General features: G+C 41.6%; 1 protein-coding gene across 1 annotated transcript in view; it reads left to right on the plus strand.

Annotated features, from left to right (window-relative positions):
* The window catches only part of PRIM2 (DNA primase subunit 2), a 72,445-nt gene that overhangs the window by 19,312 nt on the left and 26,744 nt on the right, over window positions 1-26,389 (plus strand). The window contains 2 exon segments of the mRNA XM_081187074.1: window positions 2,978-3,073; window positions 3,854-3,991. Of these exon segments, the coding sequence (XP_081043200.1) occupies window positions 2,978-3,073; window positions 3,854-3,991 (234 nt within the window).

Here is a 26,389-nt window from a genome sequence, read left to right on the forward strand (position 1 = left end):
AGATGGTGATACTTGGAGGTTGCAGAGCTTTGAAAAATTGAAAGGAAAGGTGCGAGACTGGTTTCATTATGCCCAAATTCTAGAGATTTTTAAAAAGGACAAAAAAATTGGTTTCCAGGTGGAGAAATCAAAATTAGAGACAGAACTACTTGAACCTAAGACGAAAGTGCTTTCAAGAATGTATAACTTGTTGCTTGAATGGAATACCCAAGACGAGATAGTTAAATCAGCAATGATAAAATGGGCACAAGACATTGGGTACAACATTATGTCTGAAGACTGGGAAAGGTTGTGGACCACCGGTATGAAATTTACGGCATGTAGTGCCTTAAAGGAAAACATTATGAAAATGGTATACAGGTGGTACATGACCCCAGTTAAACTTGCAAAGATTTATCACTTGTCTGATAATAAATGTTGGAAATGCAAGGAGGCTGAAGGAACTTTTTTTCACCTCTGGTGGACATGCCCGAGGGTGAAGGCTTTTTGGGAAATGATTTATAATGAGTTGAAAAAGGTGTTTAAATACACCTTTTGCAAGAAACCAGAGGCCTTCCTCCTGGGCATTGTGGGCCAGAGAGTGTTAAAAAAAGATAGAACCTTCTTCTTATATGCAACCACAGCAGCAAGGATTCTTATAGCTAAATACTGGAAAGCACAGGAACTACCCACGCTGGAAGAATGGCATTCGCAGCTGATCGACTATATGGAATTAGCCGAAATGACAGGCAGAATCCGAGATCTGGGAGATGATGCAGTGGAAGAGGACTGGAAAAAATTTAAGGACTATTTACAAAAACATTATAAGTTATATGAATGTTGAGAGTTTGCTAAGTGCATTGGAAAAACACGCCTCAGTATTGAAATTGGTAAATGATAGAAACTAAGTCTTAAGATTTTGAAACGTATAAATTATGGATTATATAACTAAATGAAAACACAAAAACAACTGAAATAAGGTATTAATTTGCTGTTTATTTTTCATTGTAAAGAAGGCAGGGGATGGAGGACGTGGGGAAGTCTGGTTGATTATGAAAATTGATCTGAAAAAGTGAATTTCTTCTTTTTCTTTATAACTTCCTTTTCTTTTCTGTAAAACCGCTTTTGTTGTGTTACTGATGTTGTATTTTTACCCTGGAAAAAAGCAAATAAAAAAACTATTATAAAAAAAAAAAAGAATCACACAGAATCACAAAATTGTAAGTTGGAAGGGACCCAAAAACTGGTCCTGCTCCCTTCAATGCAAAAATCCTACCCGCATCTATCCCTGCATGGGCTTAAGCCACCAACCTTCTGGAAGCAATCCTAGTGGTCTAGGTTTTGCAATGCTTCATCTTATCTTTATTACTCTCTGCTGACTAACCAAGGGCCATAAGATTCATTAAGGGCCATTGGACTTTGCTTTTTAATTCATCAGCAGTGGCAGTTGCTACCTGCCCAGCATCCCGCAGCCATGTCGTCATTCCCTTTTGGCTTGTTTCTCTTAAAAAGCAAGCAAACGGGTGGGGGTTGAAAGGAGTGACAATCACCTTCCCCTTGTTTGCCACCCGCTGCAGCCCAATACGCAGCTTCATTTGTGAGCTGCCTAGCAACCTTCCATTTGAACTTTGCTCACCAGCAGTGGTGGCTGCTAGCCCGCCGTTCCTCTCGGGGCTCCTCTCTGTAAGCATTCACCAACCCCCAGTGAATTTTAAAGGATGGGGGAAATAAATGTTAATTAGAAGGAAGACGAATGATAAAGAGTAATAGTGACAGTTGTCCAAGCAGCCCTAGAAATGTCATGGGCAATAAAGAGAGGCCCTGAAGTACTATAATTAACATCCCCATTGAATGATGGTGAGAAACGTCTAATCCTAGATTAATGGTTTAGTAGTAGTCTGCACCAATTAGTTGATTTAAGCTTGCAGCTCTACAAAAATGGAAATGTGATTAGAAAACAAAATTATGAGTTTAATTACAGGAATTGTTATTAGGATTTTAGACACCAGGTTCTTGAAATCTGTTGGTACATTTAAAAAGAAAGTTGGCGTCCATGCTAGTTTCTTTTTTCCCTTGGAAAGAGCTTCATTTCAAAATAACTTATCCAACTATCAAGATGCTATAGAAGGCAGTTTAAAACTGGTATCGATGGTCAGGCAATGCTTGAGTGAAAAGCTGAGTTTTAATAACCGATGAAAACCTCACCTGCAGGTATTGGCGGTGGGCTTGAGGGGAATTTTTCCCACGAAAAAAGGATGCCAGTGTGGAGAATGTTCACCTCTGTGCTATCACAATGTAGAGTTCATTAGGCTGCAGCACATTCAACAGGGTATCCGTCTGAAGATCTTAAACATATCTTCTCATCATGTTGGGTTGGTTGAAATGATTTTGGGGTGATGGCAGGACTGCTAATTGTGGAATATCCAGGAGCCTTGGGAAGCAACTATGGAAGAACTTCTAAAGGCCTTCCTTACGGGGCTCTATTCCATTCCAGCTTGCATAATGGTGCTCCTTATTGTAAAACCTTGGGAACCATGGAAAGGTAGACTCGGTTTCTGTTTTTACTACTCAAAGGCTTAGTTTTGAGGATGGAGGATGTTGAAGTGGGGAGGGAAATAGAACACAACTTCTTAATGCTACTTCCATTTTTGTTTCTTAACACTTCATACTTCCCTAATTCAAATAGTTACTTCCTCATTCGGATGAGTCGTCTTCCTTTTTCATTCCTTTTCCTTTAATAGTACACCTGAGTTCCACATTTTTGCAAGGCTTAGCTTAGATGCCTCATTTATTTTAACATTGTAACTAAGAGATCTTCTCTTATAATGTTTTCAGTCAAAATGCATGCACACGAAAGCTCATACCAAGAACTAACTTAGTTGGTCTTTAAGGTGCTACTGGAAGGAATTTTTTTTTTATTTTGACTATGGCAGACCAACACGGCTACCTATCTACTAATGTTTTCAGTGAATTTCAAAGTCAATAACTTTTGTTTTAGATTCCAAAATCCGAAAAGATGAACATTGGAGAGAAGCTAAGAAACTCAACTCCTGGTTTGGGTGGTGTTAAAATAGAAGAGTTTGTCTTTTATAAGGTAAGTGAGCAGGCTGAGGTGGTGGCAGCATTTTGTATAAATGAAAAAATCTGTACAGTGGTACCTCGGGTTAAGAACCACTTTAGCTAATGGGGCCTCCCACTGCCGCCGCTCCGTCGTGCGATTTCTGTTCTCATCCTGAAGCATCTGTAACCCAAGGTACCACTATATTTTCATTCTCATAACCTCAATTTCCCAACCCATTTGGGCAAATAGTGCTACTACTTCATTTTCTAATTGCTTCTGCCCACAGTTCTTATGTGTATGACTTGCCTTAAAGGAAATGATTTGCCAATGTATATAGTAATCCTAAACTGCAAATATCTATGCAGTTAAGCAGATGATGTATTTCCCTGGGTGGAAGTTGGGTAAAACAAATACTGGGCTGCATTCGAGTACGCTATTCTGTTACTAGAAGCCAGCACAAGGATTCCTCCTGATGCAATGGGTCTTTCCTCCTGTGCCCCTCGTACCTCCCTCAGATCCACTGTAGAGGCTTGAGAGAACTTCCAGAACAACATGTGGATCGGGGGGAAGAAGGCAAGCAACTCCTTAGCGCTAAGTTGAATTCCACCCATTATACCCAGAAGGAAAGTAATCTTTGTGAAATGATTGCTAAAGGAATCCTCCCAAATTTCGACTTGGAAGCACTGTTGTTTCACCTTAGGCTTCTCAGGACCAGTGAGTTTGCGAAAAAAAAGAAGAAAAAAAAGAGGTGTTTATAAAAAATGGCCTAGCCTGTCCCTTTCAGAGATTACATCTGCCTTTTCTGTCTTTCAGGTTCCTTTCTGTGATGCTGTGGATTTAGTCCGTGTGAGAAAAGTTTACCTTCATGGCGGCTATGCCTATGTACCTCAGCAAGATTTTGTTACCATTGTTCTGAACAATTACAGAACCAAACTGTCAAAAGCCCTGGCAGTAAGTATTTTTCTTCCTAATTTGCTCTGCGTTTTACACTCCCTTTTCGGTTTTCATTTTTATAAATGGTAACATTCCATTCAGCCTGCGAAAGGTGATTGGGATAGGGCATGGGGATTTGTCTTTCAGGATTTGAGAAGTACTTCAACTGCTTCGTCTTTTTCTTTTTTCTTTTTTTTAAAAAAAGCTTCTTATTCTCATTATGTAAGGCTTCACCTTACTGTACATTGTAAAATTGGAGCCTTTCTGCTTGAGATGGCATTAGTAATACACTGGTTTTATACGGCAGTTCTTATTGACAAGCAGTTTTCCACTCGCTCCATTTCAGCAAACTTCAGAATAATATTAGGAACAGGTAGAGGAACAGGGGCAGAAATATATATATGTTTTATATTGTAATTTTATCCTGTGAACCACCCTGAGACTCGCAGGTATAGGGCGGTATACAAATTTAATAAATAACAATACAGTGGTACTTCGGGTTACAGACACCTCGGGTTGCAGATACTTCAGGTTACAGACTCCGCTAACCCGGAAGTAGTACCTCGGGTTTAGAACTTTACCTCAGGATGAGAACGGAAATCACGTGGCGGTGGTGGGAGGCCCCATTAGCTAAAGTGGTACCTCAGGTTAAGAACAGTTTCAAGTTAAGAATGGACCTCCGGAATGAATTAAGTTCTTAACCCCAGGTACCACCGTAATACTAAATAGTGATGCTTGTTTTTCAACTTGCTTGCTATTCAGTCAGCTGTATTACTCTTAGAGACAGAATAAATATTGTTGCTTGGGGAAGGATTTGTTGCCAGCACACTCTTAAAAAAATAAAATAAATCCGCATAGTTCTCATCTGGACAAGTCACTTTGTGCTGCTGATGCAGCTGTTTGACTTCATCCCCAGAGGCTCATTCTATCGTCTCTTGAGACAGACGGATGCCAACAACAACTTCTTAATGCAATCCTGAAATGTAGTGTCCAGAACTTCCAAATCAAGGTTGGAGCGATGCTGAGTATAACTGTTTTTTGTGTGTGTCTTGAAAACATGGTTGTTACTACAAGTAAAAAAACCGAAATCTGCTATTTCTGTGACACATCAGTGTTGACTCTTGCTTAGTTTGCCATTCTCAAAAGTGTTGGCTATCTGGTCATTAATTCTGTAATCTTCATGTAGGAGAGAGTTGCAGTCCACAGTTCGTCCAGAGTTTTCATTTTGCCATTATCCTAGTTGTCCAATTTTCAGCTGGTCCTTCCCATCTTTCTATCATCTGCAAATTTGACTGCTTCTGTCTTTTTTTAAGTGCAGTTTTTCAAGCCATCATACATTAATGATTGCTAGCATTTAACCTTTAAAAAAGTAGTTTCTGCAGCTTAGCCACTTTCTTGCTTGTTCATCATGTATTAATAGCTTTTTAAAAAGAAATTCCAAACACTGTAAGAAGTAGGTGAGATAGTTTCTGAAACATAAGGAGCTATAGTGGAAAGTTCAAATCAATATAACGGTTCTCCTGTGTCTGCATTAATGGAAGTGGCTTTGAAGAGGATCTTATTCTTTGTTTCTCTGCTCATGGCCAAGGTTTCTTTGTGCTTCAGAATTAACTCATTCCTTCAGGCATAAGACTTGATGTTTTTTACAGCGCTAGTGTATCACAGCGACTTAAAAGGCTGAGACGTGAACTGGGAAGCCTGTAGTTTTGCAAGGTTTTTACAAGGTTATTTGTACAGATAACATGCAAATGGTTTGGGTCCGTTGGTGCTGTTGCACAGATAGCATTTCCACTGACCCCTCCAGTTTTTGTTAAATAGCATGATTCTGCTCCAGCTTATTTTGTGATCGAACTGAATTACCTTTCTTCAGTGTTGCATTACCTGTTTGGGGAAGGTCTGTTGCTTGGTGGTAGAGCATCTACTCAGTAAGCAGGAGGCCTCAAGTTCAGTCCTCTGCATTTCCTTCTAGGTTTGTGTATGTTCCCAGCCTGAAACATTGGAGAGCAGCTGCTAGTCAGTGTTGAGAATATGGAGCTAGATGGACCAATGGTCTGATTTTGTGTAAGACAGCTTCTTAGGTTCCTAACGAAAATACTATCATTGCTATTTTATTTATAGCTGGATGCTTCTTGCTGTGCATACCATTGCTTTGCTTGACACATGACTGCCCCGAAACACAACAGATTTTATACAAATGACCTACTTGTGATGAGAAGACACCAGCAGATCCTAGTTGCTAGGAGACAGCAGAACACTGAAATAGCTTCTTTCGTACTTGTAAAGGTGTTTTTTTTTTTTGGCAGTTTTGTATAATAAAACTGTTCTTGGAGGCTACAGAAATCCTTATGAACTTTCACTTTAAGATTTTGCAGTGTAACCTGCAAGCATTATTTTGAATGTTTATTTATTTAGGTTTGGGAAACATTCCATGGTAGCTAAAGTTTGGATAGTTTGGTTTAAAAGTTGATTTTATCAGATGCAACTAAATGCGGATAAGCTCCAATTAAGAAGCTTTTTAATATATTGATAAAACAATTGTTCAGTGTGCTAAATTGAGACCACAGGGTGCTATGTGTGTTCTGACCACCAAGCCTATGCTACAAAAGGTAAAGGTAAAGGACCCCTGGACGGTTAAGTCCAGTCAAAAGTGTTAAGTTGTGGGTGAAGATATCAGACAACACAGCGATTCTTCAAACAGCTCTTGTATATTCACAGGCCAGAACAGAACTGAACTGAACTGAAGGGTTCAGCCAGCCTGCTTATATAGAGCTCCACTACAACGCAACAGTAGCCACTTTCTGTAACTATCCAATCACTGAATGTCACTTTCAATCCCTTATTTGCATATGTGGACCTGAGTGAAAACTATCTACAGTATCCCCCTGCTGGCCCAGGGTGAGAACTTCAGTACACAGTAAAAGGCGACTATGGGCTTGCGGTGCTCATCTCACTTTCAGGCCAAGGGAGCCGGCGTTTGTCCACAGACAAATTTCCGGGTCATGTGGCCAGCATGACTAAACCGCTTCTGGTGCAACCATGATAATACACCATGCAGACTAAGAGTGAAGGGATATTTTAAATTCATGGGTCCACAGTTCTGCTCACTACATCTGAAAAGACAAGTTCTCTTTCCATCTTCTGTGGAGTGTGACCAGCTGCAGGGGAGGGGGTTTTCCCATGGTTGAGAAGAAGCCTTAAACCTCTTTTGCTGTTGGGGGCACTTGGAGCACCTGTTCAGTGCAGAGCCAAATCAAGAACCAAATCTGTCTCCCCATTGCACTCTTACTTGGGCTGAGGAGAGGAAGGTGCGATGACTTGACTTCATTCTTGCTGGTGTTTGCCCTCCCTGGAGGGTGAGCAGAGGCCTGTTTCCACATTACGTGAAATGGAATCTTGCCTCCCCTTCCCAAGCATGGAGATGGGGAGGATAGCAGAAAGTTGTCCTGCACCTAATGCTGCATTTTGGAGGTACAGCAGAAGGTCAGGAACAAGAATTGGGTCATGGGGAAAGGTGGCATAGTCATGGAAAGCATAGGTTTTTTGGGGAGGGCCACCAAAGTCATAGGTAAACCCCTGGTGAAAATCCATGGTTAAGCTGGTTCAAAGAGTGGTTGAAATACTATTTTGAAAAGGTCTTTTTCAGGAGCAGAAATCATATCTCGGGGTTGTCGTAAGTTGTGCAGATCTTCTGGTACCATAGCTTTCCTAGTCCCTCAAAGGTATTGTTGTTTTTGTTGGCATCCGTCAATGTCTCGAGAGGCAAGAAAAAGAAGTTCAAGAAAACACTTCTCACTTCTTTCTAGATACACTGCCCAATCTGACCTTGCATTTATTTACACCATTGCTCTACATATTTACATTGACAGATAATTCGAAGTATTGGGTGAAGTGGGCAGGGAGGGCAAGGTTGTTCTCTCATTCCCAGAACAGTGAAAGACCCCTTTCCTTTCTCATTGGGATCTTGAAGATAAGACAATGTCTTCGTGTTATGAATGGGTGTGTGTCATCCACGGGGAGGGACAGTTGCCACTGGTTAACATGTTTGTGTTCATTCCAGAAAGCTTCATAGCCTGCATTATGCAAAATGACTTTGATGTATAATATACACTTCTAGAATGTTTGGATTTTAATTTCAGAATAGATTTCAGTTTGGTTGGCACTCTCGCTTCCTGATTATAACGTGGAACTGGGAGCTGATTAACTCATTGAGTGGCTGTTCTGATCCATCCAGACAAAATGATTCAAAAGTCTTTGGATGAGCTCCATTATGCAAGCAGAGCAGGTGTCTGCTTGTTCAGTGGGGCTTCTCTTTCTTCTCTACTTTACAGCTTCAGTTTCCCTGCCCCACCCCCTAAAAAATAAATGTGCTCTGGAAGGTTGGAGACCCATCCAGAACAGACTTTGAGGGCATGTGATGGGGCTGCAGGGGGGTGGAGATATTCACAAGTGTATTTCTGTTGTGCCAAGTGGAAAGGCATCAGCCTTCTAGTTTTGATGCTTATAGGTGGAAATGCTACATATGGAACCATGCTTCTTTACACCTTTTGGTCAAGGATTCACCTTTCCTCCACTACTCAAATCTGTAAACACCATTTTTCATGTAGCTCCTAGCAGTAATTTCTGTTTGGGAATGAGAGAGGGAGTATGCAATTTGATACAGATGGTGTTCAATAATATTTGATCACCTGAAGTTTCAAACTGTGAAGAAGAAGGCTTTGTGTTGTGGCATTAATATCAGAAAATTATGATTAATGAAGGTCTTGTCACTTGAGATTCGTTTCAGGTATTGAGTTTTGAGTGTTAACCCAAAGTAATTCACTGTAACATAAATGGATGATTTTTATAATATGCATATACAAGGTTAGTAAGGTAATAACTTTGACAGTGCAGTATAAAACATGATTAAAATGACTTTGTCCTCTGGATGCTTCGTGCTGAAGTGCAGCAGAAAAGTGCTTTCATTTTAGTATAATTTCGTTTAATGCCTTTCTATTATTTCTGTGCCATTTATTATTTTTTCCCATTTGTGATACTACAGAGCAGTTAGAAGATGTCTGGCATTGCTTGTGAGTTCAAGGTACTTGCAATATTTTCCTGAAATATTTTTTAACAGTTTCAGTCACTGCGCAGTGAAGTGCATAAATATTATTTCTTGCAAGGCCATTGTCTGGGGTATGCTTCTGCCAGTGAATAAGTCAAAACAAAGTCAAAATAGGTTTAGAGGAGAATTGTTGTTTTTACAGAGAAGGCACTCAAGATGGACCGAAATTACATATAAGCATTTGTGGTCATTTCTACCCAGACTTTCCCCTTCTCCTGGATTCCTTTACTGGGAACCAGCTGTGGTTTTGGTCCACATCTGGAAATTATGGATGCCCCTCCCCTCTGATTGAGAGGGCGTTAAGTACAATCTCTGCATATTCATAATTCAGGCTGTTGTGTCTCTGATGCCTTATCGCTTTGTATTGAGCTCCAATAAGGTTTTAGTGTGCTGTCTTTCACATAGTGATGCTGTAAGAACTTAGAATCCAGTAGAAGTGAGAATCAATTGCATGCTGGCTGGGAATGTATGGGAATTGTTTGAAGGAAAGTAATGTTTATCTCATTATGGTGTGTTTTGAGTTTCAAGGGTCTAGCCCAGGAACTCAAGTAGACCGAGAATCATTGTGGTGATGTAATCCCACAAATTTATTCTTCATCACTGCCGTGAACCCGATAATTCAGGGCTTATATGGATCCCTGTAGTATTTCAGTGTATAGGAATTGAGCTGGAAAATGGAAGGTCTAAGTTTCATTTGATCTCGATTGCTAGTACTAGTATATCAATTTGCATTTACTTCTCCTGGCAGATGACAGCATGCAATTAGCCTTAATGATGCATTAATAAAGCTGATGTATATTTTGCTCTCGGAGGCTTAGTTTGGTCAGAATCAAGTATACGCTTCCAGAGTTAACGCTAAATACAGTACATTATTTCTGGTAAATGAGCCACCATAGCCACTAGAGGGCTCTGAGAATTTGTGTCCTGGACTTTTTACACTTATCTATCCATCTACTGTGGGTTAAACCACAGAGCCTAGGACTTGCCGATCAGAAGGTCAGCGGTTCAAATCCCCGCGACGGGGTGAGCTCACGTTACTCGGTCCCTGCTCCTGCCAACCTAGCAGTTCGAAAACACGTCAAAGTGCAAATAAATAAATAGGTACCGCTCTGGCGGGAAGGTAAACGGCGTTTCCGTGCGCTGCTCTGGTTCACCAGAAGCGGCTTAGTCATGCTGGCCACATGACCCAGAAGCTGTACACCGGCTCCCTCGGCCAATAAAGCGAGATGAGCACCGCAACCCCAGAGTCAGTCACGACTGGACCTAATGGTCAGGGGTCCCTTTACCTTTATCCATCTACTATCTGAAACTGGCATTGGTTGCCAGATGTAATTGCCGCCCCACCCGCCCCCCTCTCTTCTATCCCAATACTAGTAAACTCACAATTTCATCCTTCTTCAGCATCCTGTACATTTCTTTTCAGGGGACTTCTCTCCTATGGCAACCCCTTTAGTTTCCACAAGGCATGGAGAAGGGATGGATCCCTCCAATCTTCTTCCACCAGCTCACTCACTTGCCTGTGAGTGCTTAAATACAAGGCCAGTTTTGTGACCTTGTTGGTGTTGCATATTTCTTTAAGTTTTATCAGAGATACTGATCCATCTCTCACGCTTATTTCAAAATTTACCTGTTAGCAAATATGGGATAAGTAATAGGTCTCCTGGTACTAGATTTTTGCTAAAGTGAAAAGGTGGTTTATTTTAAGATTCACGCACATGCTACCCTTTCCTTCCGGTGCCAACCCACTACTCAGGGAGGCTTACAGCAATTGAAATTGAATACAATACAATACAATATATTGAAATACATATCTAAATATATTAAAATGCAGTGTATTTAAAAAGCAAAGATGGAGATCTGATAAAATGACCTTCACACAAAAAAATCAGCAGGTATTTTTTCTCTTGTGCTGCAGCAGTAGAAATGGTGCTTTATGTCTTTTGTAAAACACACATTCAAGTTGCTGAAGCACAGCCTTTTGTGACATCCTAAAGGCTGCAACCATATGTTCTAGATTCTCATTGCCTTCGGGCTTCCCATCCCTCGCCCTCCTGGTGGTTAAAGAGCTAATATAGCAGTGATGGGGTGTTTCAGATATTTTGTTGGACTATAGGCACAAGAAACAACTAAGAAGAAGCTGTAACAAATATGTTCCCCAGAACTGTTGTATAAACAAGCCATCTGTTGTGCACAACGTATTCCAATTCCAATGGATTCATTTGAGTTAACCATCTATTTTTAACTGGTAAAAATGTTCACAGATGGCAAGTTGTTAAAAAGGACAAAGTACTTTTGTTTGCCGCATAACTCTTTGGGCTTTTTTATTGTCTCAGTTATAGCTTCGTACTGGTTCAGTTTCAAAATCTGAACTTAGTGGTAAAGTTTTGATGATTTACTGAAGTGAAACCACTGAAAGAAGGGGTCGGAACTGGAGTTGTGGGGAGGGGGTTGCCATACGTCGCAGCAATATACATAGGCACTTCATTATTTCTCATTGCAAGGTAAGATAGAAAAGTTAGAAGGAAAATAAACACTACATGCAGGGATAGTAAAAGTGGTGCCCTGCAGATGTTGCAGTGGGAGTTTTGTTAGTGGAACAGACTCCCATGAGAGGTGGTAGACTCTCCTTCCTGGGAGGTTTTTAAGCAGAGGTTGGATGGTCATCTGTCATGGATGCTTTAGCTGAGATTCCTGTATTGCAGGGGGTTGGACTAGATGACCCTTGGGGTCCCTTCCAACTCTTAAGATTCTATGATTCTAACACTCAGCCAACATGGCCAATGACAATTTGGAGGGCAGCACATTTGCTATAAAAGCATGTCTAAAGTGGGGGAGACTTAGTTTGGGGTTATATTGAGGTGTGCTTTGACAGTCTGAGAAGCAGGAACATGTAATTCCCAAAGGGTCAAGCAAAAATAGCCCTTAGAGTTCTGGGTGGAAGGTTCTAGATCCCTTTGTACCAATCTTTAGAAGACTTTGTGAACTAGGCAATATTCACACTTAGTATAAATGTGCCACTATGAAAAGAGTGTCTTGTTAGGGAAGAAACACATTTTAGCATTAATTCATACATCTTGAATAATTCATACATCCTGAATATAAAAAGAGTAGTTCGGTGTTTCAGTTTTCCTATAGTGTTGGTTTGCTTTGGTTTCAAAAGAGGAGATTAATTACCATCCTGAATAGCAAAAGAGGCTCTTGTTAGGTACCACAAACAAAAATCCATCAAATGTTTGTTCAAAATAGCCCCGTTGAAATTTATAAACCTAAGATAGCCATGTTCCTTAATTTCGGTGGGTTTACTCTGAGTAAGACAAAAAATTGTATACAAGCCTGCATCTACTTACCTGGAAGTAAGCTGACTGAACTAAATAGGACTTAAAGTAGGTGTATATAGGATTGCGTTGTAAAATTGGCTATTGAATGTCTTCAGCCCCCTCAGCCGCACAATACTTTTTGAGCTTGTAGTAAGTAGCCTGCTAGTTGTGCCATTCCACAAATTGGTTTTAGGGAAATGGTCTTTTATTCAAGACTCTGCAGCAATAACTTTGATGAGGTTCTAGAATCTAGAGGCTCATCACAGTTACTGCTGCTGCTGCTACAACTTCCTTTGTCTAACTGCAGTAGCTCTCAGATTCAAAACTTTTTCTCCCCTTGCCATTATGTCTTCAACTTTTCCAAGATCATGTTCCTTAGGTTAATTTTGCAATTGCTTCTAGCATACAGATATTATTAAAATCCTGACATGAAACTGTCAGTTAAGTACCTTTCAAGTGAGATCAAAGAGAGCAGGTAAATGGCTTTGTGAAATGAAACCAGAATTCTTATATGGGGGGACGACGACGACTATTTTCTTTAGCCAAGTCAATTTTGTTCTAAATCATACTCTGCTTAAAGAATTGATGTTTGTACACTTTTATACCATCCTGTTTCCATTCTAATGGCATGTAAATGGAAGTACCTCGGTTATATTTTACACTACATTGGTTCAGTGATTTACTAGTGCATTGTGTATTTGATGTTACTGAATGCAAAAAAAAATATATATTGGAGCCAATATGGGAGGTGTGTAAGTGATTTCTCCTCTCATTTTCAAGGCTTTCCTATTATTGAGAAACAGCCATGCTATTGAAAGAGGCTTTATAGAAGGCTTTGTATGTAATATTGCGCAAGTGGATTCTGCTACTTAAAGCTTTACTGCTTGAGAGCTACTTTGTTCTAAAGGTGAACCTGCAGCATAGCAATTTTAAAACGTTAAATTAATTTCTGTTTTGCAGCATGCCTCTGTTCCTCCTGCCCCCACTTCCTCCTCTAACCTTAGTTATGCAGAATGACAATGAGAAGCATATTTTCAATTTTGTTAAGTTTTTTTATTACTAGATGCAAACTATTACTGGGAAGAGAAGTGTTACCGTATTTTTCGCCCCATAAGACGCACTTTTTCCCCTCCAAAAATGAAGGGGAAATCGGGGTGTGTCTTATGGGGCGAATGCCTGCAAGCCTCGCGCGCCCGGCAGGAGGTCCGACCGGGTGCGCGAGGCTTGGGGCGGCAGCCTGTCGCCCGAAGCACGGGGAGCCCTCTGGAGGGCTCCCCCTGCTTCGGGCGAGTGTCTGCAAGCCTCGCGCACCCGGCAGGAGGTCCCACCGGGTGCGCGAGGCTTGGGGCGGCAGCGGACTGCTTGCGCGCACCGAGAAGCTTGGGGCCAGCTGAGCTCAGCCCGCCCCAAGCTTCTCGGTGCGCGCAAGCAGTCCGCTGCCGCCCCAAGCCTTGCGCACCCAGCGGGACCTCCTGCTGGGTGCGGGAGGCTTGGGGCGGCAGCGGACTGCTTGCCGGCATGCAGAAGCTTGGGGCGTGCTGAGCTCAGCACGCCCCAAGCTTCTAGGTGCGCGCAAGCAGTCCGCTGCCGCCCCAAGCCTCGCGCACCCGGCGGGACCTCCCGCTGGGTGCGGGAGGCTTGGGGCGGCAGCGGACTGCTTGCCGGCATGCAGAAGCTTGGGGCGTGCTGAGCTCAGCACGCCCCAAGCTTCTAGGTGCGCGCAAGCAGTCCGCTGCCGCCCCAAGCCTTGCGCACCCGGCGGGACCTCCTGCCGGGTGCGGGAGGCTTGGGGCGGCAGCGGACTGCTTGCCGGCACGCAGAAGCTTGGGGCGCGCTGATCTCAGCTTGCCCCAAGCTTCTGGATTAGCGCAGCGCACCTGGGGGGGAAATAATTTTTTTCCCCTTTATTTCCCCCCCTAAAATCTAGGTGCGTCTTATGGGCCGGTGCGTCTTATGGGGCGAAAAATACGGTACTTGTCTGCCAGAACTCAGTGGCTGATCTGCTGTTGGTGCAATAACGTAAACTTAGGGATATAAACTGGCTTCTTCATCCCACCATTATGTGCATATGTGTAGAGTGGCTGTCAACCAATGTGTACCTTTAATGGTATGCAAAGACCTGGGTTGTGTATCCATAGAGCTTTTGACTCCATTTTGCCTAGCCATGACTCTTTGCACCGTACTGTGAAAGCTATTAGGAAATTTCATTATAGTTTTAAAAATAGTTTGTCAAGTGGTGCATGGAGTTCCTGTTAGGGGGTTTTCTTTAAACAGGCAGAAAATATCTCTGTGCGGTCCCTTGGACTATTAGCAGTTGTTCTTGTCTTGTATGTGCTGGATGGTGTTCTGGGAATCCAGGTCTCTGCTGAACAACAAAAACAAGTATTTTTCACTCGGTCTGGGAATTCTTTACTTGAGGTAGTTGCTTGAATTAGACTACAGGTCTGAATATTCCCAATAGGCGAGAAGTCTCTCCTGATTTTGCAATGGAGTGATGTGTCCCATTGGATTTCTCTTAAGAGTGCTGCCAACATACAATCTCTCTCAAGTCTCCCGGGTGCGTTATAAAATTCCATTTATTCCTTTTGCCTGGACATTTCTCAATATCTGTGTTTCCATGTAACAGTGAAGCATGATTTAACACTGTCAGAATAACCCCGAGTGTTTAACTCTCCTCCTCCCCGTTGCCTGGAGGAAGACTTAGGCAGAGTGCCTTTGTGTCATGTCTAGCCCATACTATGTGCCACACACGGAGTCTTCAGATGATGAACCAGACACCCTATAGGTTGAAGACCTTGAAGCAGGCAGTGTTCCCTGGAACCAGTGCTGAGGATCCCTTGTGGGGACTTCTGTGGGGGAGACCTGCTAAAGAACCCTTGGAGCTGTCCGGGCTGAAAAGTTACAACATATAACATTGTCTACATACCCAGATTCTTCGCAAAGGTCATGAGTAAGGGGTTGTTGTGAGTTAACAATCTCTGAAAGTCCTTCACCACCAGTAGCTGTGGTTTGAGTATGGTCTAGGAGGCAAACGTATCCTGAACCACCTGGTTGCTGGAAACAACACAGGTCTCTGGCTCCTTGTTCTCCCTCCTTGCTATGTTGTACAGTGGTACCTCGGGTTACAGACGCTTCAGGTTACAGACTCCAGTAACCCAGAAATAGTACCTCGAGTTAAGAACTTTGAGAACAGAAATCGCGCGGTGGGAGGCCTCATTAGCTAAAGTGGTACCTGAGGTTAAGAATGGACCTCCAGAACAAATTAAGTTCTTAACCCGATGTACCACTGTACCTTGTCTGAGCTCCCTGTCATACTGACCTTGGACTGTTTGTCTCTGGATCACACTTTAGATCTAGACTGATTCTCCATGCTTGAACATGGTTTGTTTTGATGGTGCTGCACCTGTAACCCTGCCCTGTTTGGCGAGTGTTTTGCTAAGATGCTTAAACCTCCTTAGGATTTGGGACCGTAGCCTCTCAGGAGACTCACTGGAACATGATACTTGGCTTAAAACAAACTCAAGTGTTCATAGCTGTTGGCTATTTGCAGTATAGTAACGCTGCAGAGAGCTTGCTGGGGAGACCATGCATTAAAAAGGGACTCAAAAATAACTTAAACAAGGTTTTAATAACAAAAACAAAAACTCCATTTACACTAATAAATCAACAAACCAGACCCAACCACCAACCCATCCCCCAGGGTAATGGGAGAGCTAGGTGCTGCTCCTTATATACTACACCCAATTGCTGACACAGGTTAATCAATACAACTCAGCAGCACCTGCTATGTTTCACAGCTGTAAAGCTGGGTCTCCTTATTTTGCTCTGGCCCTTGCTCTGGCCCCTTAAAGACATACACATCGGGTGGAACAATGATGAACCTTTACATTTAAAGAAACCATTCAACAATAGCAAGCCAGCTTATAAAAACGTACCAGAGTTTGTTTTAAATCAGGATCCCTGGTTGGTTCAAATGCAACACTAAATTGGGATTCTGTAAAAGTGAAATTAAACTCTGACTTTCTCCTAAGTTGTGTGGGAGGGGGGAATGTGTGAGCCACCCCCCCCAATGCTTCAATGAGGCTCATATAGGCATGCGTGTGCAGTGCTAAACCATGGTTTGGTGTTACATGTGAATGTAGCCATTGTCTCTTGTATTTCCCCCTGTATTTTAATTTGACTATTTAGGAGGTCTCTAGACACTCAAATTAAAAGGACTTTATGGAGTGGCTAGAGAATGTTTTAAATAATATTTTGAAGGCTGCCATCATATGCACCTTTGTGGGACTTCTGAGTAAATAGGCATAGGATTGTGCTGCACAGTTTGCATGGACATGACTGGGTTATGGTAAATTACTTAGTAAAGACTTTGCAAATTCCAAAAGTACACATCTGCTGTACTGTAATGAGTGACTTAATTTCTTTGCATCAGTGATATAAGATGTTATAAAACCAATAATCTTTTAATATTCCTCATGACAAATTACTCTAATGTCTATTCTAAATATCTCTTTTCTGGTGTTTAATTTAAGAAATCCATTCCTTGAAGCAGATTATAAATGAAATTAAGAGGACTGGCAATCCTTGTCTTTTCTGGCCTTTTTAAAAAATATATACAAGAGAAATGGCCTTATTGCATCCTACTGCAAAGAGACAAATTACTTACTGGGTTGTAATAATCATTTCTTGAACTATATCAAGTGAGTTAGCACTTTGGTTAGTCTCATAACTTACGCACAGAGACAGAATTACTTCTGTGATTTCCAAGAATATGTCTAATTTGTAGCTCTAGCATAATTTAAGCTTACCTTTCTATGTGAGGGAACTTTTTAGGTCTAGAAAGTTGAAATAAATGGCTCTTGGCTTTGTTCTTCAGACTGTTTAGCAAGCTCTTTTTATTCAACACAGGTACAGTGGGTTTTCAATCATCAGGAAAAAAATGATTTAAGATCTCTGACATGTTTGGAAGATCTTTTTATTGTCATGCTTATGGAAAATGTGAATATGAAGCTGTACAAAAATTGTGTACCTTTTGTTTGTCTGAGATGGTCCTTCCATCTGGGTCATGGACCATCTTACATTTTCCTGCATCCACAGAGTTGACAGCTCCTGTCACGCCTCCTTTTTTAACATCTCCCAAGAACTACATTTTGCTCTCATAACTCCTAAAACACAAGCCTGTTATTCATATACCTCTTGCATTATTGAAGCTGCTTCCGTGTTTGTCTTCCATGGCTGACATCCAATGTTGTGTGAGCAGCCTTTGCTTTCTCTCCACTGCAGCTCCCCCTGCAAACGTGCTCTTCCAAGTGCCCTTCAGAGCAGATTAGGGCTGTGTGTAGGGCAGTTTTAAAAATTAGCCAGGTGCCAGACTCATTTTGCACCTTGCTTTTGACCACTTGCAACCAAGTGAAGATGCCTGGCGCCTGAGATTTGTAGCATATGGAGGTGCGTGCCTGAAGAAGATCATTGGATCTGGACTGTATTCACACACTAAGACCCCATCCTGTAGAATTCCATCAGTTATATTTTATCAGAATGAATTTCTGAAATCGGAATGAATTTCTGAAACCATCATGCTTTTTCTGTGCAGCCTGAGCAGGAGTAGTCAGCATTAAGAAAAAGAGGTCAGAATAGGCCAATGTATATGTGGACTATCTCTGGATCAAGTGACTTTCCTTATTTAAGTTGTCAAAGCTCTTAACCTAGCTCAAGACTGTCGTTTAACTGAGAATCAATCACAGTCAGCCCACCATTTGAAAAATAAGTCTTTAGAGCTGCCTTGCCCCAAAATGGCAACTAGACATTCTGTTATGGTGACTGTAACCCTGATTTAAGGCGCCATTTGGTGCCTAGCTTATATACCTGAGTTTCTACCATTGGTCGAGGGGGAGAGCCCATTCTCTTAATGGTGTTCATTCCACTAGCAGATATTGCTGGATTTAATTCTGTATTGTTACATCTCCTGTAAGGAAACTTACTTAACTAGTTTCATGTTATTTGTATTCTGTTTTTCTACATAAAAATGCAAAGCAGCATAGAGTAAAAACATGAGTGCAAATACAAAAAAGTAAGAAAACAAGAATAAAACCAAAGCAGCAGTAAAGCAACATATAATAATAATAATAATAATAATAATAATAATAATAATAATAAATGAAATTAGGAGAGAGAACATGAATCAAATGCAGGCCTGACAAAAAAAAAAGTCTTTACAGTGTGTCTAAAACTTGGAAGGGAAGGAGCCTATCAGGCCTTCCCCATGAGGGCATTCCATAACTACCACCAAAAAAGTGCTTTATTTGGTACATATCAGCTGTATCTATGGTGGAAACTTATCAGTGGAAAAGAACAGTAGATATTTTGGGGGGAGAAGATAAAGACAAAGAGGAGGAGAAAAAGAAGATGCATCCTTGGGTCGTTTTTCATCCAACTGTAGGATTTGGAAAGCGTATCACATTGTGAGGTAGTGGATCTGGTGAGAGGATAATGCTGTGAAAACCATAGACCTTTAAAATAAGTTCAGTTTTATCCTTCTTAAACAATAACTCAAGAGCCAATAGGTACTTTGGGTGACACATTTACTCTGTCAATGTCACCAAAGTTAGAAAAAGTTTAGAGTATCAACAAAGGATCTAGGGACATTATTGGGTTAGCTAATGAACAGGTGTTCTGAAGTATAAGAGTGTAATATCTGTCTCTTATTACTTATAGTCTTCTTTATTAGTAATCTGGTCAACGTGCATTTTGGTACTTCTATTCTTTTTTTACGTTGCTACCACTAAGCAAAGGAATGCTACTGATTGAATGTATTGTAAACCAGGCATGCAATTGGTATCTTTTATCTGATGTTTAATGGAAAGAAAATGTTAATTTAGGGTAATGAAATAGGCCTCCAAGTATGGTGGGTGAATAGACCATTAGGTTAATTAAAACGAGGATATGTATCACTGCTGTAGTGGAACTATCATTTTGAAGGAGACAGTTTCATTTAGTGCTTGAATAGTGAAATTCAGAATGTCTCTCTCCCAAACTGGATTTACGACACATAAGACCAAGATAAATGGCAAGGGCAATTCAGACTTCTGTTCATTTACTTTTACCTGCCTACCATCACTTGTCAGTCTTGACTGCTTGTCACATAAAGGTGAAGATTTATTCAGCCTTATTTAAATCAATTAAATGGAAATTGTGTTGCTTCACTGTCCATCACACAAGTGGTGCGTTTAGTACAAAAAGCGCTAAAAAGTTGTGACAAACTGCACTCAGAAAAGCTTTCAAACACGCTTTAATGAGTACAGTCACCATCTATGGATTTCAATTCTTGTTTAGTTTTTAAATATCACAACATTTTAAAAAAGCTTCCGGAAGAGGAAGGAGTTGTGTTGCTACATTGTTTATACTTGTTTGGAAGTCACTTAGGATTGCTGCAACTGAAGAAGAAAAATTGGTGGTGTAGATAAGGGGAAAAGAGGACATTATAATAGGAAGAGTCGCAGAAGCAAATTGGTTTTCTTTAATACAATGGTACCTTGGTACTCGAACGGCTTGGCGCCCGAACAAATCGGCTCCAGAACGCTGCAAACACAGAAGTAAGTGTTCCAGTTTGCAAACGTTTTTCGCAAGCCGAACGTCCAACACAGCTTCCGCGGCTTCTGATTGAGTGCAGGAAACTCCTGCAGCCAATCGGAAGCCAGGCCTTGGTTTTCGAACCATTTTGGGTGTCAAACAGACTCCCAGAACAGATTAAATTCAAGAACCAAGGTGGTTACAGGGCCATTCTGGACCATCAATAAGCCTTCCGGTGGCAAAGGACTTCAGGTGACTGCAGCACCTACACAACTGTGTAACATTTTTTTTCAGTTGTTGTAGCCACTAAGAAGGGACACGGGTGGTGCTGTGGGTTAAACCACAGAGCCTAGGACTTGCCGATCAGAAGGTCGGTGGTTTGAATTCCCATGACGGGGTGAGCTCCCATTGCTCTGTCCAAGCACCTGCCAACCTAGCAGTTCAAAAGCACGTCAAAGTGCAAGTAGATAAATAGGTACCACTCCGGCGGGAAGGTAAACAGCATTTCCGTGCACTGCTCTGGTTCGCCAGATGCGGCTTAGTCATGCTGGCCACATGACCTGTACGCCAGCTCCCTCAGCCAATAAAGCAAGATGAGCGCCCCAGCCCCAGGGTCATCCGCAACTGCACCTAATGGTCAGGGGTTCCTTTACCTTTACCTAGCCACTAAGAAAGCTTTGTTTAGCCTTCGCTCTCTGCTATCGCCGACCCAGTCACCCTATGCAGCTGGGTTTTCAGTAGCAGCTGTGTCCTAGTGCAGAGTAAGATGAAGCAGAAAACCCCTTACATGAGTGAAATGTGCTTCCACCCAATCAAAAAGAGGCCCACCCAGTTTCCACCAGTTCAACCTGTCTTCTTGCCTGCTTCTCCATATTCTACACTGTTGCAGAGGGCCTCAAATAATTAGGAGTGACCGTGGGGGGTGGGGGGAACTAAAGGTTGCAACAGGCAGTGGTGGGAAAGCCCCATTGTATGCATTAAACTGTGCTCACTGCTCTTTCAGTTCCTCCCATTGGAGCTGAGAATTTTAAAACCGCTAAAGTTGTAAATAATAGCACACCACTGTTTAAAATCTGGAAGACTTTGAGCTATAATGTTGTCATAATATGGCACCAAGGCCCAAAGGGTATGTGCTATATCTTCTAGCCTTGCCAGTCAGTGAAATACTCGTTGAGATGCGCATTTTAAGGTAACTTGTGCTTCCCACTCCTCACTTTAGGAATATAATAATAATAATAATAATAATAATAATAATAATAATAATAATAATTATTATTATTATTATTATTATTATTATTATTATTATTATTATTATTTGTACCCCGCCCATCTGGCTGGGTTTCCCCAGCCACTCTGAGCGGCTTCCACAAAGACCAAAAAATACACTAATTTGTCATACATTAAAAACTTCCCTAAACAGGGCTGCCTTAAGATGTCTTCTGAATGTCAGGTAGTTGTTTATCTCTTTGACATCTGATGGGAGGGCATTCCACAGGGTGGGCGCCACTACCAAGAAGGCCCTCTGCCTGGTTCCCTGTAGCTTTGCTTCTTGCAATGAGGGAACCACCAGAAGGCCCTCGGCGCTGGACCTCAGCACCCGGGCAGAATATGACAGTCGTATAAAGATCTGGTAAGAGGGAAGTGTTCCTGCACATTTCTAGGACGTTTAGGTTAAAATAGTTTAAAGAATCAACACTTTAAATAACTCTTCTGACTAAAAACTACCAGATTGAAATGTTAAATTGCAAAGTAAATCAAGGGCACATGCAAGCATGTACATGGAGTGATGATGTGGGTTAGAGAGTTCCCTGAGAGAGAAAGAGTGTCGTAAACAAGCCCCCCACCCCAAAAGCCCTTGGGGACTGCAGGCCAATGTTGAAGATTTCCTGATTGTCAAAGAGGTAAAGTAGAGGCTTGTAAGTTGAATTAAAAGAAGGCCTAGATTCTGAAAATTTACCTGGCAGCCCGAACATAACGTGGGTCAACTCAACACAGAACTCCCACTTAGTTCAGTGTGACCTGAAAATGTGTGTGAGATTATGACCCGAGGGAAAACTGAAATAGCTTCTTTTATTGATTTATTTCATGAATCATCATTGAACAGTGAAGTGGAATGTTTTACATCCAAACTTAAACGCTTTAGCATTTGGATTAACAGTTGATGCAGTCAGGCTTAATATCAAATGTGCAACCTAAACCTACCCATGTTTACTTGGAAATAAGACCTACTCTGCATGGGGGTTGCATCCTAAATCAAATTATTCTTGACTTATAACCTGCTTAGTGTATCACACTGCCCATTATATGTATTCAAGGGCATACAGATTACTCCTTTCTAATGCTAGCACCTTTCCCTTCTCTGGCATCTCCCAACAAACCCCCTTCACTTTTTCATCTAACACACCAGGGCCAGCTGACCTAGCAATGGGGAGAAACCTTCGCTATCAGATATGCTACAGTTGTGCTCATCCACTTGGGAATCCACCGTAACATTTTGTTGCGTGCCCTATTTGTCTCTCAAATGTTAAGCTATGAGATGATTCTCTTGCGGAGAGCATTTTCCATCTAATGATAGTAACCTACTAGAAATGGCCCAACCCCCTGGTGCTCAATATATGAAGTACTGTGCAAGTACGTTGTGTTGAAACAAATGAGACATGGGATTTGCAAAAGATATCAAGTGATTAATTTTCCCAACGTAATGGGGGAAATCAAAGAAGGAGCACATGTAAAGGTAAAGGGACCCCTGACCATTAGGTCCAGTCCTGACCGACTCTGGGATTGCGGCGCTCATCTCGCTTTACTGGCCGAGGGAGCCGGCGTACAGCTTCCGAGTCATGTGGCCAGCATGACTAAGCCGCTTCTGGCGAACCAGAGCAGCGCACGGAAATGCCGTTTACCTTCCCGCCGGAGGGGTACCTATTTATCTACTTGCACTTTGACGTGCTTTCGAACTGCTAGGTTGGCAGGAGCAGGGACCGAGCAACGGGAGCTCACCCCGTCGCAGGGATTCGAACTGCCAACCTTCTGATTGGCAAGTTCTAGGCTCTGTGGTTTAACCCACAGCGCCACCCGCATCCCCAAGGGGCACATGTAGGCAGGATCAAACAATATGTGCAGACAGAGCTTTGCTTTCTAAACAGTGCCATGAAGCAGTGTGGCAAAAAACAGCAAGCAAAGCTACTGTTATATGCTCATTCTTATTTGTAAGAATGTTCCTTCTTTGGCTCATGGCCTCTCCTCTCTTAAACTGTTGAAGCTTTGTCGTGTGTAGGGTGGGATGGGGGAAGCTCAAGGTCCTTTCTGTGGGTTTCCTTGGTTGACCTCTTTGTGTACAGTGGTACCTCGGGTTAAGTATTTAATTTGTTCCGGAGGTCCGTTCTTAACCTGAAACTGTTCTTAACCTGAAGCACCACTTTAGCTAATGGGGCCTCCTGCTGCCGCCGCGCCAGCAGAGCACGATTTCTGTTCTCATCCTGAAGCAAAGTTCTTAACCCGAGGTAATATTTCTGGGTTAGCGGAGTCTGTAACCTGAAGCGTATGTAACCCGAGGTACCACTGTATTGCTCTTTATTACTTGCTTTGATTTTTTTCTATGGAAAAGGGCAGGCTCCAAATACAAGAAATCTATCACAAACTGTTTTCTTGCAAACCCCCCCACCCCCCAGGGATAGAAATCCATGGGAATACTCAGCGGTAAGCAACCACCTGATATATTTTAACGTGAAGAAATGCTGGATAGCTGTTAATGGGGTGGGGGAGCTAATTCTTCACATGAAATTAGTGCTTTTGATAGGTTTTTTTTTTAAGTGTCTCTGGATGTCCATAGTGCTAAAATACAATAACTACATCTTTGCTAAGATTGCATACTTTGAGTATTTCTTCAGAATTGCAATGTGTTAAAGGTTAAAACCAAACTTTTTTCAAAATTGATCAGCATTGAAATGTCAGCTGTCTAGTTGTGGCAACATACCAGCATGCAAACACTGTTCTAATATTGATTTCCCTGGCTGCATAACATTTGCATTGTGACATTTTGCTGCAACATTAGCGAAGTGGTTGTTTCTTGATCAATCGCTTTCAGTAGTACACACCATACAGCTGTACTCAACGTGACCTATTTGGAATTACATATTAACAACCCAGCAAAAGTATGAGTATGTGTGCATATAAATGTAAGCCCGGAGCAGGAATTGTGCTGTGTTAAAAGAGATGCTGTTTGCAAGCATCTTACATTATATAAAACTGCTGTTATGTTAACTACCAAATACAGTACCTAGGCAAAGCATTATTGACAGTGCAATCCTATACATTGAATGTAATCCTGTTTATTGCATTCAGTATATATATAATATTGTTATACCGTTATATTGTTTTGTCTGATGATACATTATGTATTTTTGTGTTTTTATACTGTAAACTGCCCTATGACCCTCTGTTGAAGGGCAGTATATAAATTTAATTAATAAATAAATAAAATAAAATTGTGTGTATTGTGTAGCTGTATTAGAGATTCAGTATATTGGTTCTTTTTTATTGAATTTTTTTGCCTCTCCTACCCCCGAGCTAACATATTGTGTAAAACAAGACTTACCAGTAACTTGCCCATTAGACTTTCTGATATGAGGAATAAGTAGACATTACACACACACACACACACACACACACACACACCATTGTTCCTCCCAGGAGTTCAGACAGGTGTATTTGATTGTTTTCCTTCCCACTGTTTAATCCTTGCAACAATCCTGCAGTTTACATGAGACTTGAGATAATGACTGGGCCAGTGTCTCTCAATAAGAGTCCTGGTAGCAGACCTGTGACCTCAAACATGGATCTGTTCCAGTTATAGAGGTGATGATAAGGTGAAACTCTGTGACCCTTATAATTCAGACATGTATTCTCAGTGCAAAATTGTTGTTACAACATACTACATTTTTGCTTCTCTTTGGAACAAAATCCATAATAAAGCATGGAATTGTCAATCGTAAAAGATGGTGACCGCTGCTTTAAGCTTGTGCGTTGCTTGTCTGGTTATTAATCAAACCAGACTTTTTGGTGCTATCACTGCACCAAAAAGCATGAAATACTTACATTGAAAGCCAATCAATCAAATGCATGTCCCAGATCTATCTTTAGAGCAGCGATGAGTAGGAAGGAGCTCCTAATAGATACGCAATTATGTGCCAATATCTAAGCATGAGTACCTGTGTTATTTTCTTACAAAAGGTTATTGCATGGAAATAAATATGTGATTGTTAAAAACAATATACATTTTCTTCATCTTTTCAGTAGCACACAGATTTAACCGTGTCATTTATGGTTTTGCTGATTATATTCTCTATTTTGGAATCTTATCTGTTATAGAACCCTAAAAGTCATGGAACTGCAAAGGACCTCAAAGATTGTCTAGTCCAGCCCTCTGCTAATGCAGGAAATGGACTACTATAGCATCCCTGACAGCTGTCAAGCTAGTTTCTGATCAAGTTTAAAGTAGCTGCCTAGGTATTTTTCACAGCTGTAGAAATCCCTCTTTCCCTCCCAGTTCTCTGAACATATGGGATGACCAAAACATAGGCGTAGGACGCATGCTTTACATGCATAACACAAGGTCCTCAGTCCAGTGCCTGGCATTTCTGTTTAAAAGATCTTTGGGCAGCAGACTGGGAAAGAAGGCTCTTCTTCATACCTTAGGGTGCTGCTGACAGTCAGACTAGACAGTCCAGAGCTGGATGTACAAATTATTTGACTCCCTAGAAGGCAGCTTCATGTTTCTGTATGTGGTGCAAACGTCCTGTGTTGCTTCCCTGCTCTCATACTTTGGCAACTGAATCATCATACTTGTCTAGGGAGCAATATCCAGAGATGGGCTTAGCGTATGATCTGGAGAATGAAACAGTATGAATGGGAGGCGGTTGTTAGCTTTTCCAAACACAGTGAAGTAGAATTCCCTGCTCCGTCCTTTCCTGCTTGTTATGGCTAACAACAACAATAATTTGCACAACGAACTGCAAGATGGGTGAATAACTGAGATTAGTGTAATAATCCTTAACACTTAGAATGTTCAACATTAATGGAGAGCCTCTGTTAAAGGATTTATGTTTTCGGAGTCCCTTTTCCATTCCTCTCCTCCAATCTGATGTAGGCTTGAGGCAGCCATGAGGGTTTCCCATTGTTAGGCAGGCAGAGATGGATGCTGGGAAGGTATGTGTGTGAGAGACCATGAAGACTGAATGAGAAGCAGCCAGTGGGTAAAGGAGGTATAAGATACTCACTGACATTGCTAGGCATCATGATGAGTATTATTACATACCCAAGGATGTAATTTTGACGTGCGATTTTAGCAAGCACAGATATTTTAGAATTACTAACATTTTTTCTTCCTTTTTTCCATGTAACTTGTTTTTACTGGTATTCTTAATTAATACT

The sequence above is a fragment of the Podarcis bocagei genome, assembly GCF_964188305.1.
Source record: "Podarcis bocagei genome assembly, chromosome: 3".
Classification (NCBI taxonomy): Eukaryota; Metazoa; Chordata; class Lepidosauria; order Squamata; family Lacertidae; genus Podarcis; species Podarcis bocagei.